Raw genomic sequence first — 20739 nt, forward strand, 5'->3', positions numbered from 1 at the left:
TACAGAAGTTGCTTCATTCCCATAGAGAGCAGTAGCTGTTTCTGGGGTGAATGGTAGTAGCAATGTATAAACAGGTAAGTTCTATTGGTTTCAGATGGCTTTCCCAGTTCTCTGAGTTTTTCTGCAGCATCATTCCCACTGTGCAAGGGAGGATTAAGAGAGAATTAATTACTCAATGTCTGAGTGTTTCCCAAGCATTTGCTTTGTTTCTAGTACTAGGTGTGAAGTGTGAGGGGGATGCAGAATAAGCAATTATCCTTGTCTTTAAAGCAGTTAATATTATTTAACATCCATCTAACATTTATCGAACACATACAGTGTGTCAGATTGTGCTAGTTCTCTGAAATACAAAGATAAATAAGATTCAAATGATCCTTGGACCATTTCGCACTCACTAGGATGGCTAAATGGGAGAAAATATTTGAAATTCATATATTAATGAAGGATTTGTTTACAGAATATATAAAGAACTCTTACATAACTCTTATAACTGTCAACAATATAAAGACAAATAACCCAATAAAAAATGGGCAAAAGATCTGAATAGACTTTCCTCCAAAGAAAATATAGACAATAAGCATGTGAAAAGATGTTCAGCATCGTTAGCCACCAGAGAAATGCGAGTCAAAACCACAGTAATCACTTCACACCCACTAGGATGCTGTACAGAAAAGACAGAGAATAACAAGTGTTGACAAGCATGTGTAGAAATTGGAACTCTCATACACTGCTGGTGGACTGCTATGGAAATAGTCTGGCAGTTCCTCAAAAGGTTAAGCATAGAGTTATCATATGACCGAGCAGTTCTACCCTTAGGTGTATAAGAGAAATAAAAAATGTTCACAAAAAAATTTATACACAAGTGTTCATAGCAACATTATTCATAATAGCCAAAAAGTAGAAACAACCCAGATGTCCGCCAACTGATGAATAGTTAAATGTGTATATCCATACAATGGAATATTATTTAGTAAGAAAAGAAGTGAACTACTGATACATTCTATAACATGGGTGATCCTTGAAAACATGCTAAGGGAAAGAAGACAGTCACGGAAGATGACATATTGAATGAATTCATTTTTATGAAAGGTCCAGAAAAGGCAAATCTGTGAAAATGTAAAGTAGATTAGTGGTTGCCAGTGTCTGAGGGTGAGAATGAGCAGTCAGCAAATGAGAATGAGGGGTTTTTTTTTAGAGTGATGGAAATGATTTAAAATAAGATGGTTGCATTTTATTTTAAATATACTAACAGGCCGGGTGTGGTGGCTCACGCCTGTAATCCTAGCGCTCTGGGAGGCCGAGGCGGGAGGATCGCTCAAGGTCAGGAGTGCAAGATCAGCCTGAGCAAGAGTGAGACCCCGTCTCTACTAAAAATAGAAAGAAATTATCTGGACAACTAAAAATATATAGAAAAAATTAGCTGGGCATGGTGGCACATGCAGGTAGTCCCAGCTATTTGGGAGGCTGAGGCAGAAGGATTGCTTGAGCCCAGGAGTTTGAGGATGCTGTGAGCTAGCCTGATGCCACGGTACTCTAGCCCAGGCAACAGAGCAAGACTCTGTCTCAAAAATAAATAAATTAATTAACAAACAAACAAACTAACAATTGAGCCAGACAGTGAAGGTGAGGAGAGAATTCTAGGGAGAAAAGACAGCAGCAGCCAGAGCTTGGAGGGATGAAAGAAAAGGGCATGTTAGTTTAGAATGGTAGGTGGTTCAGTGTGGCTATAGTATAAGCCATTTGGTAAGGAGTGGTAAGATAAAGGAGTTGGTTGGGCCAGATTGTGAAGTCCCTTGTGTGTTCTCCTAAGGAGTTTGAACTTTAACCCAAAGGCAATAGAAAGTCATGAAAGTTTATCAAAGTAGGAGGAGGATGCGGTCAGCTACGTGTCTGCTAAAGATCATTTTGGCTGCTCATATGTTACGAATGTCTGCTGACAAGGTTAGAGTTAGGGATATCACTTTAGAGGCCAATATCATTGTCCAAGAAAGAGCAAGGGATAAAGTCTGAACTAAGGCAGTATGGCAATGAAAAATTCAAGGGAGATGTCATATACATGGGTAGATATGATCAGCACATGAACAGTCCAGGCTGTAAAGGCCTTAGGAGTTCGTAGAGGATAGTTCTGCTCTGGAGGAGTTTCTGGAGGAGATGGCATCTGGATTGAGTCTTTAAGGATGAATAGGAAAGTTTAGAGTGTATGGGAAGCTGGTGTGTATATAGGAAAGAGTGAGAGAGGAGGGCCAGGTGGGGAGAAAGGCAGACTGAGAAATATTAATTTGGTGGGATAGGAATTGAAGAACCAAAGAAACAAATTTTAGGTGCCTCCAAATTTGAAAAATTTAAATAAAAAAGTTTCTCAACTCAACTGGCTTGGAGGATATGCTTTCTGCTGATGGTAGAAGGGGTAAGGTCATCAAGGGCAGGCAGCATCTACTTTCACTTCACTGCCCAGTGTGCTGCTCATGTCAGGCCTTAAAATTTGGCTAAGCATATCCAATGTCTGTATGATCCCCAGATGATTTATAACCTTGGAGGTCTGAAAGGTGAGGTGGTTCCACTTTGATTTATTAGCCTTGAATTCTTCACAAAGCTAAGGAGTTGGGGAAGTATGTGAATGAGAGGAGAATGGGGAGCTACGAATGTGGGTAGCCTGTGAACCGCTGGACTTTACTTGTTATCCTAATTACCCAGATAAAGGCAGCCAGCCTGGTGGTTGTGCTGTGTTCCTGCCAGGTTCATGGGCTAGCTAATCTTTCCTGTCTGTGAGGCTTACACAGCATTTGGTTACCCTTATCATATTATGTTTAATAGCATGTCTCCTCCCACTCCCTGGACTATGGATAAATCAAGGGCAAAGATTGGGCTTATTCATCTCTAATGTTTTGTGAAAGAATGCCATTTCTAGCCATGTGGTTGATCAGTCTTTAATGTGGAAGGATCAACTGAGATGTATGAAAAGCTGGATTGCTCAGCCAAAGAGGTAGTGGATAAGGTTTTAGAGTTTAGCATGCTTTTTAGTTAGCAAGTACTTGAAGCGAGGATGAGAGGCCATCCTCGGAGTGATGGATATTCCTGGTGTATGCATATGGTAGTCACTTGATTTATTGATTTAATTTGGTAGCATCCAGTTATACTTTACTACATTAAAGACATTTTGCTTTTACTTCTATGGTAACCAAGGACACTATGGCAGTTTTGAAGGCCAAAATATTGTAGCCTACTCCAAAGTTTTAGAGTTAGACAGATTTGGTATGAATTATACCATTTTAGCTTAAGGGACCTTGAAAGTTAGTCATCTAAGCCAACCCTCTCATTTTATAGATGTGGAAACTGAGGGATAGAGGAAAGTGCTCTATTTGTTGGCATATAGCAAGTAAAGAGCTTTATCAGATTAGGATCTACAATTATTTTTCTCTTTACTCAGGAGGGGATAGTTCTTGCCCTGAAGTCATTTCTTGGGGTGGAAACTGGGAGTGAGATAAAACCCAAGGAAATAAGACATACCACATGGACTAAGTGTCACTGTCCATTCTGCCTATCATTCCACCTACCTGGTGCTGGAAACTTGTTGGGGAAACCAGAGTGTCCATATGTAGCAACAAAATAGCCCCTGTTTTCACTCTTTTTTTCCTTATTCTGCTTTATTTTTTATAGCACTGCTACAAGAAATTATTTCATATATGTATGTATTTACATATTTATTATCTTCTGCATTAGAAGGTAAGTTTTATAAGGGGAGAGACTTTGTTTTATGCTTGTCTTGTGATTGAATGAATGAATGAATGAACAAATGTTTATTGGGTACCTTTAAGATGCCAGGCACATTCTTTCTATGACTTTGACATTTGTAGGTCAGTGATGTGTCTATTTTTTTGGTTGGTTTGATCATTCATGAATAGGTCTAAACCCTTAAACACAGAATACATGCTATTGTCAAAGTGCTCTATAGTGCTTATGTTTATATGGTTGAGGTTACTTTTTGTATGGATTTAGGCAATGTGAGATTTAGTGTGCATCTAAGCCTCATTCTGCTTGATCAGATAGACCCAGTAGAGAAGAGAGTCTCAGAAGCAGCAATGTGACTTGGCAGCTGAGGAAAGAACACTTAATCTGTAGCTGTGAGGAGATAGCAGGGCCCAGGACTGACTTATCCATTATTACAGTAGACACAGTGCCCAGGGGCTCACAAAAATGTTTTAATTTCTTTTAAAATCAGAAAAAAAAGTGGATATAATGCAATTTGGATTATACATCCTTATGCCAATGCAGTAGTAAAATGTATTTTTTTTACATATATATATATATACACACACACACACACATGTATATATACACACACACACACACACACACACACACGTATGTATATATTTTACAGAAGGGATTCACAGAGGCAAAAATGTCTAGGATCCATGAAAATTGTAATGCGGCCCTGGCAGGACCTTCTGACAACTGGTCATTGGCTTGGCTGCTTGAAGCCTTAAGCCCTGATGCTGGTTTCTCTCTGAAGTTCTGTGGCCTTCTCCCCGGCATTCCTCCTTCAGCCCCCAATCACCATGATTTTTGATAAGTCATTTCTCTGCTTTATATCTCATCTGTGCCTTCTGTAAAATGGAAATGATTGTGCTTCCTGGGCTGAGTAAATTCCTGCTTTTAAAAGAGCTTAATTATTTTCTGTCTGTTTTCTCGAGGGCAGGGGAAAAGTTTGGTTCACCTCCATATCTCCATGCCTAATCCAGGACCTGCATGTTTAGAATAGGAGTACCTAAAATGGGAATTGAATAAATGAATAAATGTATCAAACCTCACGGATAGCTTCAGAGGTACTTGTGTTTGGGGGGGTGTGTGTGTGTGTGTGTGTGTGTGTGTGTTAGAAACAGTTTTCTAGATATCTTTTAGTCTTTTCTGAGAGTCCGTCAGCAAAATTTATAGAGCTGTGGGGACACTCAAGAAGATGTAGAAAATGAGGGTGATGTACCATGTTGGAGGGTAAAGTGCCAATGTGAAGAATCAGTACAGATGAGTAAAGAGTAGTGTTGTTAACAAATGATGCTGGGACAACTGGATAGCCACATGCAAAAGAATGAAGTTGGATCTCTGCCTCATACTGTGTAAAAAAAATTAACTCAAAATGGACCAAAGACCTTAAAAAAACTATAAAACTCTTAGAAGAAAACATAGGCATAAGTCTTCATGGCCAGATTAGGCAATGGTTTCTTAGATATGACACCCAAAGCACAAGCAATGAAAGAAAAAATATAGAAATTGGACTTCATCAAAATTAAAAACTTCTGTGCTTCAAAAGACACCATCAAGAAAGTGAAAAGATAGCCCACAGAATGGGAGAAAATATTTACAAGTCATATATTGGATAAGAGACTTTGTATTCAGAATATATAAAGAACTTTTACAATTCAACAATAAAAAGATAAATAGCCCAATAAAGCTGGGCATGGTGGTGTGCACCTGTAGTCCTGGCTTCTTGTGAAGCTGAGGCAGAGGGATTGTTGAGCCCAGGAGTTTGAGGCTGTAGTGTGCAATGATTGTGGCTGGTAATTGCCACTGCACTCCAGCCTGGGCAACACAGTGAGACCCTGTCTTTTAAAAAAAAATGGACAAAGGATATGAATAGATTTTTTTCCAAAGAAGATATACAAATGGCCAAAGAACATGTAAAAAGATGCTCGACATCATTAGCCATCAGGGAAATGGAAACTTGAAACCACATTGAGATACCATTTCATATCCACTGGGATGCTTTAATCAAAAAGAAATTACAAGTCTTGCAAAGGATGTGGAGAAATTAGAACCCTCACATGCTGCTGGTGGGACTGTAAAATGGTGCAGCTGCTATAGAAAACAGTTAGGCAGTTTCTCAAAAGGTTAAGCGTAGAGTTACTGTATGACCCAGCAATTCTGCTCCTAAGTATATACTGAAGAGAAATGAAAACAAAATTTACAGACGGGTTTTCATAGCATTATCTGTGACAGCCAAAAAGTAGAAACAATTCCAATGTCCATCAAATGTTGAATGGATAAATAAAATGTGACATATTCATACAATGGAATATTGTTGGGCAATAAAAAGAAATGAACTACAATATATGCTACAAAATGGATGAACCTTGAAAAAATTATACCAAGTTTAAGAAGCCATCCATATATTGTATGATCCCATTTATATGAACTACCCAGAATAGGCAAATCTTTAGAGACAGAAAGTAAAGTAGTGGTTGCCTTGGGCTAGGGGGAGAATGAGGAGTGACTGCTGATGGGCATGTGGTTTCTTTTTGGGGTGATGAAAATATTCTAAACTTAGTAGTGATGGTGGCACAATCCTGTAAGTATTAATATACTAAAAGGCCACTGAATAATATACTTTATTTTTTTAATTGTGAATTGACCACTTACAATTGTATAAATTTATGGGGTACAAAGTAATAGTATGACTTATGAATAATTAAATCAACCTAGTAACATATCCATCACCTCAAATCCTTAACATTTTTTTGCGGTGAGAACATTTGAAATTTACTCTCATAGCAATTTTGAAATGTACCATACTCTGGTATTCACTGGATTCACCGTACTGTACAATAGAATTCAAAAGAAAAAAAAACAGGCCAGGTGTGGTGGCTCGCATCTGTAATACCAGCACTTCGGGAGGTTGAGGTGGGAGGATCACTTGAGGCCAGGTGTTTGAGGCCAGTCTGGGCAACATAGTGAGACCCCTTCTCTACAAAAATATTTTAAAAATTAGCAAGGTGGGGTGGGATGTGCCTGTAGCCCTAGCTACTCAGGAGACTGAGCCAGGAGGATCACTTGAGGCTGGGAGTTGGAGGTTAGAGTGACCTGTGATCACGCCACTGTACTCCAGCCTAGGTAACAGAGCGAGACCCTGTCTCAAACAAAGAAAAAGGAAAGAATAAACAAATTCTTCCTGTTTAACTGAAATTTTGTACAGAATAGTATGCAATAAATGGGTGAATTTTATGGTTTGTGAGTTAGATCTCAGTAAAGTTGTTATTTAAAAAAAGAATCAAGAATCAGATGTACAGATGCATTTGGCTGTAGATGCAATTTGTAAGTGTGAATGCTTGGGATATAGTAGCAATGCTTCTCAGACTTTACATATGAATTACTTCAGTAATTCAGTAATCACTTCAGTATCCTATTAAAATGCAAATTCTGATTCAAGAGGTCTGGGATGGAGTCTGAGATTTTCTATTTCTTAAGAAGCTCTCGGCTGGGCGCGGTGGCTCACGCCTGTAATCCTAGCACTCTGGGAGGCCGAAGCGGGTGGATCGTTTGAGCTCAGGAGTTCGAGACCAGCCTGAGCAAGAGGGAGACCCCGTCTCTACTAAAAATAGAAAGAAATTACTTAAACAACTAAAAATCTATATAGAAAAAATTAGCCGGGCATGGTGGCGCATGTCTGTAGTCCCAGCTACTTGGGAGGCTGAGGCAGAAGGATCACTTGAGCCGAGGAGTTTGAGGTTGCTGTGAGCTAGGCTGACGCCACGGCACTCTAGCCTGGGCAAGAGAGTGAGACTCTTGTCTCAAAAAAAAAAAAAAAAGCTCTCAGGATACTATTGTTGGCCTATGGACCAAACTTAGCAAAGCAGTAGAGGGTGTTTGTGTCTTCAGTGAATGGGATCTCTGTAAAGAGCCTTCCAGAAAGCTGGAGGATTTGGCCAGAGTTTTGCAGGAAGGCAGAATGTGATCTGATGGAAGACCGGGGCTTAAGGGACAAAATAACCACCCTGTGTAAAGATGCAGAGATCACAGAGTATATGTTATTTGTGAGGGACAGGAGGCCTTTTTGTGAGGATACAGTAGTCGGTCCCTGAGTCTTTTTTTTTGTACCTGAAAAGGTATAGCAGCCAACTTCTGATTATTTTCCATCTTTGCTAAAATTTTCTCTTGCCTTCTGCCTGGCATTTTTGGCTTAACTTCTTTCAAATCTGGGCTTATGTGGATTGGCATGACTAAGGGGCTTTGTGAGATCCTAGGAAGGGAGTGATTGGCTAGCATTAAAACATTCTGTGTATCGGTCTTAGGAGTTGGATATGGGCCCATCAATCAGTACGCTTACCCTGAGAGCCTAGCTAATTAGCTACCTAAGGTTTGGACAAGGTGCCTTCAGACCGGGTTAGTGCTTGGTCCCAAATGAATAAACTCCTTAATGAGGGAGCAAATAAAGATGTCTTTCCAGATGGTACAGGTTAATTATAGCCATAATTTACAACTTTCCTTGTTTTTCCACTTGAGCCAGAAGATTGGTTTGGATGTAATTTAGATAACCTTTTTGTTCAGGAGGCAAAATATTAAAGCCAGATCATGTCTTACTCTTAACATTTGTGCTACTGCATAAAGTGCTGATGATCCTCTAAGCCCCAAGTCTAGTGTCGGCCTCAGTGCTTGTCCTTCTAAGCTGCTTTCCCTGAAGCTCTGAAAGCATTACTGTCCTGAGCTTCACCGACATTAAGTTCCCCAGCCTCTTCTGGTAGTTTATAAAGTATGTCCACTCTCCCAGGAGGAAAGGTAGTGAAATCACTTGGTCACCTTGAATGTCCTTTCGTCACAGCCCTATGATGAAGTCAGAAGTCTTGTTCTTGTGTTATCCAGATGGCGAAACTAAGGCATAAACAGTGGCATGCTTGGTCCACTATATCAAAGAGAGGTACCTGATGCCTGGCTCAGTTCTTTAGATTTTCCTAATTTTCTCTTCAATGGACTTGTCTTGCTTCTGAAGGAGCTCGGAAAACTTAACCCAAAATATGACTCCTTGGTATAAAGAATATTTTGAATTAAAGATCATTTAAGCCGGGCGCGGTGGCTCACGCCTGTAATCCTAGCTCTCTGGGAGGCTGAGGCGGGTGGATTGTTTGAGCTCAGGAGTTCGAAACCAGCCTGAGCAAGAGCGAGACCCCGTCTCTACTAAAATTAGAAAGAAATTAATTGGACAACTAAAAATATATAGAAAAAATTAGCCGGGCATGGTGGCACATGCCTGTAGTCCCAGCTACCGGGAGGCTGAGGCAGGAGGATCACTTGAGCCCAGGAGTTTGAGGTTGCTGTGAGCTAGGATGACGCCACGGCACTCACTCTAGCCCGGGCAAAAGAGTGAGACTCTGTCTCAAAAAAAAAAAAAAAAAAGATCATTTAAGATCAACAAGCATTGGAGGGGGCTTTCCCTCTATCTGCATAAACTGGATTGACAGATCAGAAGATCAAAGAGGCAATTGACTTCCCTTCTTCTCTCTGTTATCTCAATATATTTCAGGAAAGAGGATGAAGAATGCAACCAGACTTGGCCCAAATCATTTAAATATACCTGTCTCTCAGGTTAATTTAATTTGCTCAGGTTAATTTAATTTGCAAAGAGACTCATTTACAAATCTGTCTGTTCTCCCCATCCATTTATCCTCCCTAGCATCATTTGTTTCCCCTAAACAGAATTACCTGTCCTCCTCTTCTCCCCCTCCCCTCCAAAAGGATAGGTATAAAAATACCTGAACTTCATTGGGATATTGAGTAGTCACTATGTGATTCTCCCCATGTGCATGGCATATAAACCTTTCTCTTATTAATCTGCCTTAACTGTGGGTTGATCTTTCAGCAAATTTTCAGGGGAAAGGGGAAGTTTCCCCTCAACCCCTGCACTTCTGTGAACATGGAGTTGTTTTGTTTTGTTTTGTACTTTTTAACTTGATTTCCCAGGTGTCAAATGAATTTTCCTTTCCCAGATGCTTATTAGTTCTTTTTCAAGTGTTTGTTTACTCTCCAATTTAAGCATCTCCAGGTGAGGTGCTGGTTTGTCAGCATGCTTGCTTACTGTATTGGAGAGAATTCTCTTTAATTCCACAGGTACTCATTGAGTGCTTAATATATGCTCAGCACTGTGCTATTCTCCTTGGAAGACACAGAAGCAATGTAAAGTGTGTCTTGGCTCTGAGGGGTCTTCCGGTTTATGGGATGAGGGCAAGATAGACATAAGCAGGGCCAGGACTAGGGTGAGGCAAACAAGGCAGCAGGGTGCAAACTTTAAAGAGGCACTCACTCCCAGGGTCATGCAAGTGCAGGGTAGGTACCTGAGCGTGAGTGCCTCCTCAAATTTTGAGCCCCAGGTCCCTGGCTTGCCCTACCCTGGGCCTGACTCTAAACTTAAGAAGCTGTTAGATCACTTGGAAAGCATGTCTAAGATAACATAAGACTATGAATGTGTGGTATGGAACAGTGCTTCTAAAATTTAATGTACATACCAATCACCTGGAGATCTTATTAAAAAGCAGATTCTGATTCAGTAGGTCTGGAGTGGTGCCTAAGATTCTGCATTTTTATCAAGCACCCAGATGATGCTCATACTGCTAGTCCTTTATACTTTGAGTAAAAAGAAAAATTCATGCTAGAGGAAAGCAGAGGGCCAAATTCACTAGTCTAGGGGATCAAGGAAGGCTTCTCCAGGGAAGGTGAAATTGGAGCTGAGTTCTCAAAGAATGCCTTGGATTTGTATAGAAAAAAAAAGAGGGGAAGGGCTTCTGGAAACAGAAGGAAGAGTATGCAAAGGAATGAGTCCCATGTGGTTTGGGACAATGAATAGATGGGCTTGGCAAGATGCAGGTCCAAGTTGGATAGGAAGAAGAAAAGAGTTTTGATACATAGCATGAAACCTGTGCATTGATTGTTGCTTTGGAAATGTGATCCTTAATTGTCTGCTCAGGTACCTTCCAGATGGGCCTTTCCATTTTTTTCCCATCCTCTTGTCCCCTCTGAGAGTATCTGACTGCTATCCTTCTGGGGAGATGAAGGCTTGAGTCAGGGCACCTGAATAAATTCTGAGAGGCAATGTGTGGAGTAGGAAAAGGAAGGAAGGTAGTGACTTTATTACCCAGATTGATTGGGCAAAGCCTTGGGAAAATTTTTTTTAAGTTAGCTGGGAGATGTAGAAGCCAGAAGGCTCTCCTTATGATGGACATTTCCAGTACACGTACATAAAGGATGCCTGGTAAATACATGCCAATTTGACTCAGTAGAAGAATGGAGTTCTGCCTGTTTCTTTTCTAATGCTACTTACAGTACTTCTCTGAAGTTATTGGAACAGTGGGAAACTGGGCCTTGAACATCTTAAGTACTAAAGAAATATTTTTTAATTGATTCATTTAAGTGTTTCTAAGGCCTTGTCTCTCTTTTCCAGATTAAACAATATTTTCAGCTCAATTCAGTAAAAGAATGCATTGAGTGACTTACGTACTGAACTTGGGTATGCTTCTGTATACCTACAAGGAAGTAGAAGACTGGAACCCTGAATTCAAAGAATTTAGTATTATTCTAGAGCAGCGGTTTTTAATTGGGGGCAATTTATGTCTCCAAGGGGACATTTGACAATAACTGTAGACATTCTTGGTTGTTGCATCTTGAGGGTATGCTACTGGCAATGTATAGGACATTTCTCCTCAACAGAGCATTAACTGCCCCAAAATATCAGTAGTGCCAAGGTTGAGAAACCCTGCTCTAAAAAGACAAAACTACAAAACAGAGGTCAGGCCTGGTGGCTCTCCCCTGTAATCCCAGCACTTTGGGAGGCCGAGGCAGGAGGATTGCTTAAGGCCAGGAGTTTTTAGACCAGCATGGGCAACACAGCAAGACCGTATCTCTATAAAAAATTTAAAAATTAGCCAGCCGTGGTGGCATGCACCTATAGTCCTAGCTATTTGGGAGGCTGAGGCGGGAGGATCCCTTGAGCCCAGCAATTCAAAGTTACAATGAGCTGTGATCATGTCACTGCACTCCAGCTTGGATGACAAAGCGAGATCCTGTCTCAAAAACAAACAAAACTACCAAATATAACTAGAACTTTGATGTTGGAAGACCGTACCACTAATTAATAGCAGGGTAAGAACTAAAGCTCAGTTTGCCCATGTCCAGTGTTCTGCTTGCTGCTATAGAGCTGTTTAGAGTCACATGGCATTATATAACTATTTTATCTAACTTCATCTTCTGCTAATCCTAATTCATAGGTTTTACTCTAGGCATAATCAATTGTTTGTATACTATGCAAATTTATTCCTTCCTGTGCATGTTAGTCCCTTTGTTTAGAACATATTTCTCTCATTTTTTCATCTGGATAATATTTCACATCTCCTCCAGGAAACCTTCTCTAATCTGTAACACCTCAGATTGGGTTAAACGCTACTTCTTTATTCTTCTATAGCTAGTCTTTATCACATAAAAAAGAAATTTCCTGTTTATATGTGTATCTTCCTCACTAGGCTCTGGGCATCTTGGAAGTTAGGACTCTTTCACACTTCTGTCCTCATTGCTTAGCACAGGCATGCAACACACATTCAGTCATAGACGCGAGGCAAACGAAGTGGATAGAGGAGAGAGAGATCAGTGTGAAATAGAGTATTGGGGCGGCTTCATTGAGTTTGTAAGACTTGAAGCTTCCCTAATTCCTTGAAGATATTGATGAACTCATGAACACCTTATACTGGGCAGGGAAAGTTCTAAGACAGTAACGGATTTTTTTGGTGGTATCTTTCTACAGGTTGATATGTCAGACCTCTCCCCAGAGGAGCAATGGAGGTAAGTATGGCAGTGTGGGCCCTGCAGGCTGGGAACTGCAGGTTAACCCAGCTAATAGAGTTGTATATTTGCCCTTTTTGCTTCTCTGTCTGTGGGAGGCAGTGGCTTATCACTGGCAGGACCAGTCCGTTGGGATCTTTCCAAGTACTTGGGTCACTGCTGGGTTGCTCCTCAGTCCTGGGGAGTAAGTAGGTAATCACACCAAACCATCCATCTGAGTTTGAATACCAGTTCTGCCATTTACTAGCTGTGTGATATTGGGCAAGTTATTTAACTTTGCACTACCCGAGTCTGCCCCATATGAGGATCATAACAGTACTTATACAGAGTTGTGAGGATTAATATATGTGCAATTTTAGAACAGTGCCTGGCATGTTATAAGCTTCCAGTAAGTGTTACCTGTTTTGAAGATGATTATCATCATTAACATCATCATCATTATCCATGATACAGGATGGAGAGCTCTGGTTGAGAAAATGGGAGATGTGTCTTCTAATCTCAACTCTGCTACTAATTTGCTTTGTAACCAGAATGAGTCAACAAATATCTTATGATTTTTGTTAATGATTTCTCGTCAGTAAAGGGGTTTCAGAATGCCTGCTCCACAAACTTCGCAAGGTGGTTGACCAATAAGCTGATGTCAACCAAATAGAATTTAATAGAAAAACCTCCTTCGTTTAGATTAAAACTATCGATTGTAAAAACAATGGCAAAGATACCAATTCATATAACAAACACAGAGTGACTTTAGATGACTTAAGCTCAATATGCACCAGTTGTGTACTTCAGCTACCAAAATATTCTGAGTAATTTAGATGATGTTCATAGAAATATGCTGTCTACCCTGGGGTGGGGGGTGACAGTGCCACTCTGCCCTCCTTTACTGAGGTTACAGATATTTTGTTCTAAGCACTGCATATGAAGAGGATCTTTAACTGGATGATGTCTAGAAGAAGGGAACCAGAATTAATAGTCTTCACATCATGTTATATGAACAGTGGTAAAAAGATCTAGAACTGTTAGCCTAAAAGGGCACAGGAAAATGGTGGTATGAACAGGATAGTTTTGTTTTAATAAGATCATAATAAATCTTTAAAGGAATGGTACTGGGAAAGAGGAGTGGATGATAGGTCCTTTGCTGTTCCAGAGTGTAGGATTAAGTCTGATGGGTTGAAGCTATGGGAAAGTAGATTTTTATCTCATTGTCAGAAATATCTTTAATAGTCAAGATACATTGAGAGGTGTAGTGAGTGTTCTGTCTGTAAGCAAATAGAGTACCTACAGTGTGCCAGACACTGCTGGTTCTAGAAGAGATTACCTTAAGAGGCATGTGTTATTTTATACCGGGTGGGAACTTGAACTGGATGAATTCTCTGGTCTCTTCTAGATCCTTTCTTTCTTTCGAGACAGAGTCTTGCTCTGTCACCCTGGGGAGAGTGTGGTGGCATCATTGTAGCTCACTACAACCTCAAACTCCTGGGCTCAAGCGATCTTCCTGCCTCAGCCTCCCGAGAAGGTGGGACTACATGTGCATGCCACGATGCCCGGCTAATTTTTCTATTTTTTGTAGACATGTGGTTTTGCTCTTGCTCAGGGTGGTCTTGACTCCTGAGCTCAAGCAGTGCTCCCTCCTCAGCCTCCCAGAATGCTAGGATTATAGGCATGAGCCACCTCACCTGGCACTTTCCTTTTTATTTTTTTAAATGCTCCAGACTGCCTCAGAATAGATCCTTTCTTTGATGTCATGTTGGGCACATCCATTCAGTTATATATTGTCTGAGAACAAGAAACATCTCTTGCTATCTTTTTAACTCTCCATAGCCCTTAGGTGTTTTTAAGTGTTCTCTACCCTCTTTGCTTAGCCTATCCATACAGCAACCCTATGAGGCAGGCAGAAAAGATACAGACTCCTTTTGACAGATGAAGAAATTGTGATGTAGAGATGTGAGGTTTCTTGGCCAAGGCCATATAGGTAGAGCTGAACATAAGTTTCTGACTCTCATTACTATTCTCTTTCTGTCAGATTCTTTCAGCTTGGATACCGTTTTATGCAAGATGAACCCTTAGGTGCTAAGGCTGGCTGACTGACATTTGGCTTCCCACTCTGCCCACCAAGTTTCCCCCTTATATTTTATTATGAAAAACTTTAAACATATAGAAAAGCTGAAAGAATTGTACAGCGACGAACACTCTTATACCCACCACCTAGATTGTACAATTAAATTTTTGCTATATTTGCTTTATCATTTATTCATAACTCATCCCACTGGGTTCTTTTTAATTTTAGTCTTTCTTTGCCCTTGTGAATTCCATGAAGACACCATTTATGTTGTCCTTTCCCTCCCACCCAAATATCCTGGCATAATGGGAATTTGTATAAAAGCTTCTGACTGGCCAGGCGCGGTGGCTCACGCCTGTAATCCTAGCTCTCTGGGAGGCCGAGGCGGGCGGATTGTTTGAGCTCAGGAGTTCGAAACCAGCCTGAGCAAGAGCGAGACCCCATCTCTACTAAAATTAGAAAGAAATTAATTGGACAACTAAAAATATATAGAAAAAACTAGCCAGGCATGGTGGCGCATGCCTGTAGTCCCAGCTACTCGGGAGGCTGAGGCAGGAGGATCGCTTGAGCCCAGGAGTTTGAGGTTGCTGTGAGCTAAGATGATGCCACGGCACTCTAGCCCAGGCAACACAGTGAGACTCTGTCTCAAGAAAAAAAAAAAAAAGCTTTTGACTGCAAACTACATTGGTATTCAGTTTTGTCTCTTCTTCCTCGTTTCTCTCCCTTGGCTGACTCTGATCAGAGTGGTAGGAGTGAGTGTTCTGAAGAGCAAGCTTTTTGCCAGTAGTGGCCAAGGGAATCACTCACTGCCAATCTTCAAGACCAGAGAATTCCAGCCTTAGAGTAGTAAGAAGTTTCCAGCTGTACTCTCTAATTACTGAACTTCCTTGAGCCTTTGAGAAGGCTTTATCCCTGTGGATACTGATGGTGAAGTCACTTTTGGAGTCATATAAAGTTGAAGCAGTCTGGATTTTTCAAGCTATCTCTGGTTCTGGCAGAGAGGATAGGATGATTAAAGTAAGACTTTAACCCTGGAAACCACACACATTTGCAATGTGACTCCTTTACTGGTGTCATAAATATCATTGACTACGAGTATGAGGCTTTATGGCCATAACCTCTTTGGGTTACTTTCTCCTTCTAGTGTCAGGTTGAAATCAGCCTGAAATATGGGCAGTGATACAAGCTTCTCCTGGAACTTCCTTCCTGCTACTGGAAAAGTGTCAGCTGTTTTTTGCAATGGGGGGCAGGCAGCAGACCACCCACCTCTAATCCCGATATCTGACCTTGGTTACTGGGGTCCATAGAGCTTCTCTTCTACCCCTAAATGGCCTGTCCTGTAGAGTGTGTGCCCTTCTAGCCCCTAAATTTGCATGGTACCCTGAAGCTGCAAAGCACAGAAGTGTGTTCTGAGCTATGGACTGGTGGGATATCCCAGGAGAGCACTGCTCCTTTATCACCACACCATCCCTGACTTGGCTCACCCCATGTGTTTGGCTTTCAGGGTTGAGCACGCACGCATGCATGCCAAGCACCGCGGCCATGAAGCCATGCACGCTGAAATGGTCCTCATCCTCATCGCTACTTTGGTGGTGGCCCAGCTGCTCCTGGTGCAGTGGAAGCAGAGGCATCCCCGCTCCTACAATGTAAGCCACTTTGCTTCTCACTTCTTTGTCAGTCATCAAGAGACTTCCTAAGTATTCTAGGGTACAGCCTAACCCAGGCTGCATGTAGACAGAGAAAGACAATGCAATAAACTTTATGCATGAATGGTTAATAGTGTATACAGGGGTGTGTGTGTCTCTAAGGGGCAAGTGATTCAGAGGGTAAAAACAAGGATAGAACATGAGACTACTTTCATGGCCATAAAGGGTAGGTCCTTTATTTCCATTTTTATTTCTTTTTAAAATGTAAGTAGAAAGTTCATTTGGGCCAAATTTGAGGACTGACACGTGGGAGCACAGATTCAAGTTGCCCTTAATATATACTTTAGGTCCATTTTTTAAACATTCTGGGACAGATTCATGAAGGAGATAATCATCAAGAACTGGTCATTTGGAGGGAGAGAAGAGCACTTGGAAAACCAAGCCTCTAATGAATCTTATGGGTAGAATTTAGATTCCACTAATCTAAATCCAAAAAAAAACAAAAAAAAAAGCAATAATGGAGGAAATGAGGGGAAAAATGTAAAAGACATACAGAAAACAAATAGTTAAATGGCAGAAATAAATTCTTCCTTATCAGTAGTTACTTTATATAAATGCATTAAGTTTTCCTATTAAAAGGCAGAGATTAGCAGATTGGATTTAAAAAAATTCCATGATCTATTGATATGCTATCTATAGGAAACTCACTTTAGATATAAAGACACAAAGAAATTGAAAGTAAAAAAGATGGAAAAAGATATTCCATGCTAATGGTTACCAGAAGAGAGGTGGAGTGGCTATACTAATTAGACAACATAGACTTAAAAAAGCTTACAAGAGACAAAGGACATTATATATTGATAAAAATTCAATACTACAGAAGATATAACAATTAGAAACATATGTGCACCTAACAAAAGAGCCCCAAAATATGTGAAGCAAAAATTGACAGAATTGAAGGGAGAAATAGACAGTTTTACAATCATGGGTAGAGGGGTAGAGACTTCAGTACCACACTTACAAAAATGCAGATCAGGCCGGGCGCGGTGGCTCATGCCTGTAATCCTAGCTCTCTGGGAGGCTGAGGCAGGTGGATTGTTTGAGCTCAGGAGTTCGAAACCAGCCTGAGCAAGAGCGAGACCCCGTCTCTACTAAAAATAGAAAGAAATTAATTGGACAACTAAAAATACATAGAAAAAATTAGCCGGGCATGGTGGCGCATGCCTGTAGTCCCAGCTACTCGGGAGGCTGAGGCAGAAGGATCGCTTGAGCCCAGGAGTTTGAGGTTGCTGTGAGCTAGGATGACGCCACGGCACTCTAGCCCGGGCAACACAGTGAGACTTTGTCTCAAAAAAAAAAAAATGCACATCATTAAAGTAGTAGAGGACTTGAACAACACTGTAAACCAATTAGACTTAACAAACATACATAGAACTCTCCGTGCTACAATAGCAGAATGCATATTCTTCTTACGTGCATATGGGACATTTTCCAGGATAGACCATATGTTATGGCCTCAATAAATTTAAAAAGATTGAAACTGTAGATTCAACTACTCTGGATTAGGACGTGATAGGCAGTGTACTAGATTCTTTTACAACTATTATCTTAGAAGTTTCAAGTATAACAATACTTTTTTTTTTTTTTCTTTTTTGAGACAGAGTCTTACTCTGTCACCCAGGCTAGAGTGCCGTGGCGTCAGCCTAGCTCACAGTAACCTCAAACTCCTGGATTCAGGCGATCTGCCTGCCTCAGCCTCCCAAGTAGCTGGGACTACAGGCATACACCACACACCCGCTAATTTTTTCGAGTTTTAGTAGCGACTATGTCTCCTGCTGAGGCTGGTCTCGAACTCCTGAACTCAAGCAATCTTCCTGCCTTGACCTCCCAGAGTGCTAGGATTACAGGCATGGGCCACCTAACCTGGCCACAATACTTTTTTTAAACATAAAAAGCATAGTAGTTGTACTTTGAAAGAATACACAAGCACATGTAATAGTAACACTAGCTAACATTTATTGAATTCTTACTATTCTAAGCACTTGCATGTATAGACTCAACTAAACCTCACTACAACCCAATAAAGTAGGTATTGTTTTCTCCAATTACAGATGAGGAACTGAGAAACAGAAAGGTTAAGTAATTTGCTCAAGTGATAAAACCATTGTTTGAACCTAGGTGATTTTACTCCAGGGCTTTTAGTCTTAATTTCTAAATCATTATTTTTCTCTAGTATATCCTTTTTCAGACCTCTTATAATATGGTCCAAGATGCCTAGGGGTCTGTATCCCACAGGATGGGAACTGCCACATTTAATCCATCTCATGGTTCATGAGGTAAGTATGATGTTAAATGAAGAAATGGAGGCCCAGAGAGTTGACATATGATGGGGATACTAATCAGCAGAGCTAGGATTTGAACCTAGGTCTTCTGTTTCATATTTCATATTTTCAGCTGTGTCATATGTTCCTCTGGAGATGGTTTTCCATCAAGGGAACCAACAGATAATCTGGAGCATAGAAGGAAGAGAGGCTAATTTTTGCCCTTGAGCTGGCATAAGTTCCAAACAGTACTGGCCTATAGCTAGCTCAAGAGTTGGCATGTGCCACCAGTAGGAACATCTTGTATCTTCAGGTCATGGTATATGGAATGCCCACATGGTACCAAGGCTTTTTGAACTAGGTACCCAGTAGGCTGAGCTTCCCGGGATGGGGCTTCATGTCTGGACCTGTTGGTGCTTGACTCTCTCATCTGAGAAAAGCCACTTGTTTCTCAGTGTGTGATTTTTACACCTACTCTATAAAATGGGGATTACTAAGATGGTTTAATTGAGTCTGGAAAAATTAGAAAACTCATAAACAAGTGTAGAGTGAGAGCCTGTATGTAGAAATATTCTTTTTTCTTTCTTTCTTTTTTTTTTTTGAGACAGGGTCTCACTCTGTTGCCCAGGCTGGAGTGCAATGGCACGATCACAGCTCACTGCAACCTTGAACTCTTAGGCTCAAGTGATCCTCCTGCCTCAGACTCCCAAATAGCTAGGACTACAGGCCCACACCATCACACCCAGCTATTATTTTTAGTTTTTGTAAAAGACATGGTCTTACTATGTTGCCCAGGCTGGTCTCGAACTCCTGGTCTCAAGTGATCCTTCCATCTTGGCCTCCCAAAGTATTGGGATTACAGGCATCAGCCACTGCGCCCAGCCTATAGTTTTAATTTGTATTTCCTTAATGACTGATGATGTTGAATATCTTCTCATGTGCTTATTGATCATTTGTATATTTTCCTTAGAGAAATGTCTGTTCAAGTCCTTTGCCCATTTTTTTTTTTTTTTTTTTGAAACAGGGTCTCACTCTGTCACCTAGGCTAGAGTGCAGTAGCATCATCATAGCTCACTGCAGCCTTAAATTCCTGAGCTCAAGTGATCCTCCTGCCTCAGCTTCCCGAGTAGCTGGGACTACAAGCACTTGCTGCCACTCCTAGCTAATTTTTCTAGTTTTTGTAGAGATGGGGTCTTGTTCTCTTGATCAGGCTAGTCTGAAACTCCTGACCCCAAGCAGTCCTCCTGCCTCAGCCTCCCAAAGTGCTAAGATTATAGGCGTGAGCTGCTGTGCCCGGTCTGCCCATTTTTTTAATTGAATTTTTTTGTCCTTTTGTTGTTGAGTTGTGAGATAACTCACAACTGTTTTTGTGTTTTTGTTGTTGAATTGTGTTTATATAATCTGGATATTAGACTATTATTTAGTATATAATTCACAAATATATCTTCCCATTTTGTGGGTTGTCTTTTTATTTTCTTGATAGTGTCCTTTGATGCATAAACATTTATAATTTTGATGAAGTCCAAAATATATGTTTTTTCTTTTGTTGCTTGTGCTTTTAGTGTCATATCCTAAGAATCCATTGCCAAATCCAAAGGTCAAGATTTTACTCCTATATTTCTTTGAGGAGTTTTATAGTTTTAGCTCTTACACTTAGGTCTTTGGTCCATTTTTAGTTTTTTATAAATGATATGAGGTAAGGGTCTAACTTTATTCTTTTGCATGTGGAAAGCCACTTGGCCCAGCATCATGTGTTGAAGTGACTTCTTTCTCCATTGAATGGTCTTGGCACTCTTGTCAACAATCAGTTGACCAAAGGTGTATAGATTTATTTTTGTACTCTCAATTCTATTCCATTGATCTGTATGTGTGTTCTTATGCAAATAATACATTGTTATGATTACTGTAGCATTTTAGTAAGTCCTGAAATTTGGAAGTATGTTCTTCATTTTTCTTTTTCAAGTCTGTTTTGGCTAGTCTGGATCCTTTGCAATTTGATACTAATTTTAAGATCAGCATTTCCATTTTTGCAAAAGCAGTTGGGATTTTAATAAAGATGGCATCGATTCTGTAGATTGCTTTGGAGAAGTGTTTCCATCTTAACAATATTAATCTTCTAATT

The 20739-nt window shown here is 40.5% G+C and overlaps 1 protein-coding gene across 1 annotated transcript in view; it reads left to right on the forward strand.

The window, feature by feature from the left end:
* RNF121 (ring finger protein 121) overlaps window positions 1-20739 on the forward strand; it is an 80893-nt gene that overhangs the window by 14666 nt on the left and 45488 nt on the right. Inside the window, exons 2-3 of the mRNA XM_012645737.1 lie at window positions 12554-12591; window positions 16155-16296. Coding sequence (XP_012501191.1) covers window positions 12554-12591; window positions 16155-16296 — 180 coding nt within the window. The remainder of the gene's footprint in view (window positions 1-12553; window positions 12592-16154; window positions 16297-20739) is intronic.

Source organism: Propithecus coquereli, unplaced genomic scaffold (assembly GCF_000956105.1).
Source record: "Propithecus coquereli isolate 6110/MARCELLA unplaced genomic scaffold, Pcoq_1.0 Scaffold235, whole genome shotgun sequence".
Taxonomy (NCBI): Eukaryota; Metazoa; Chordata; class Mammalia; order Primates; family Indriidae; genus Propithecus; species Propithecus coquereli.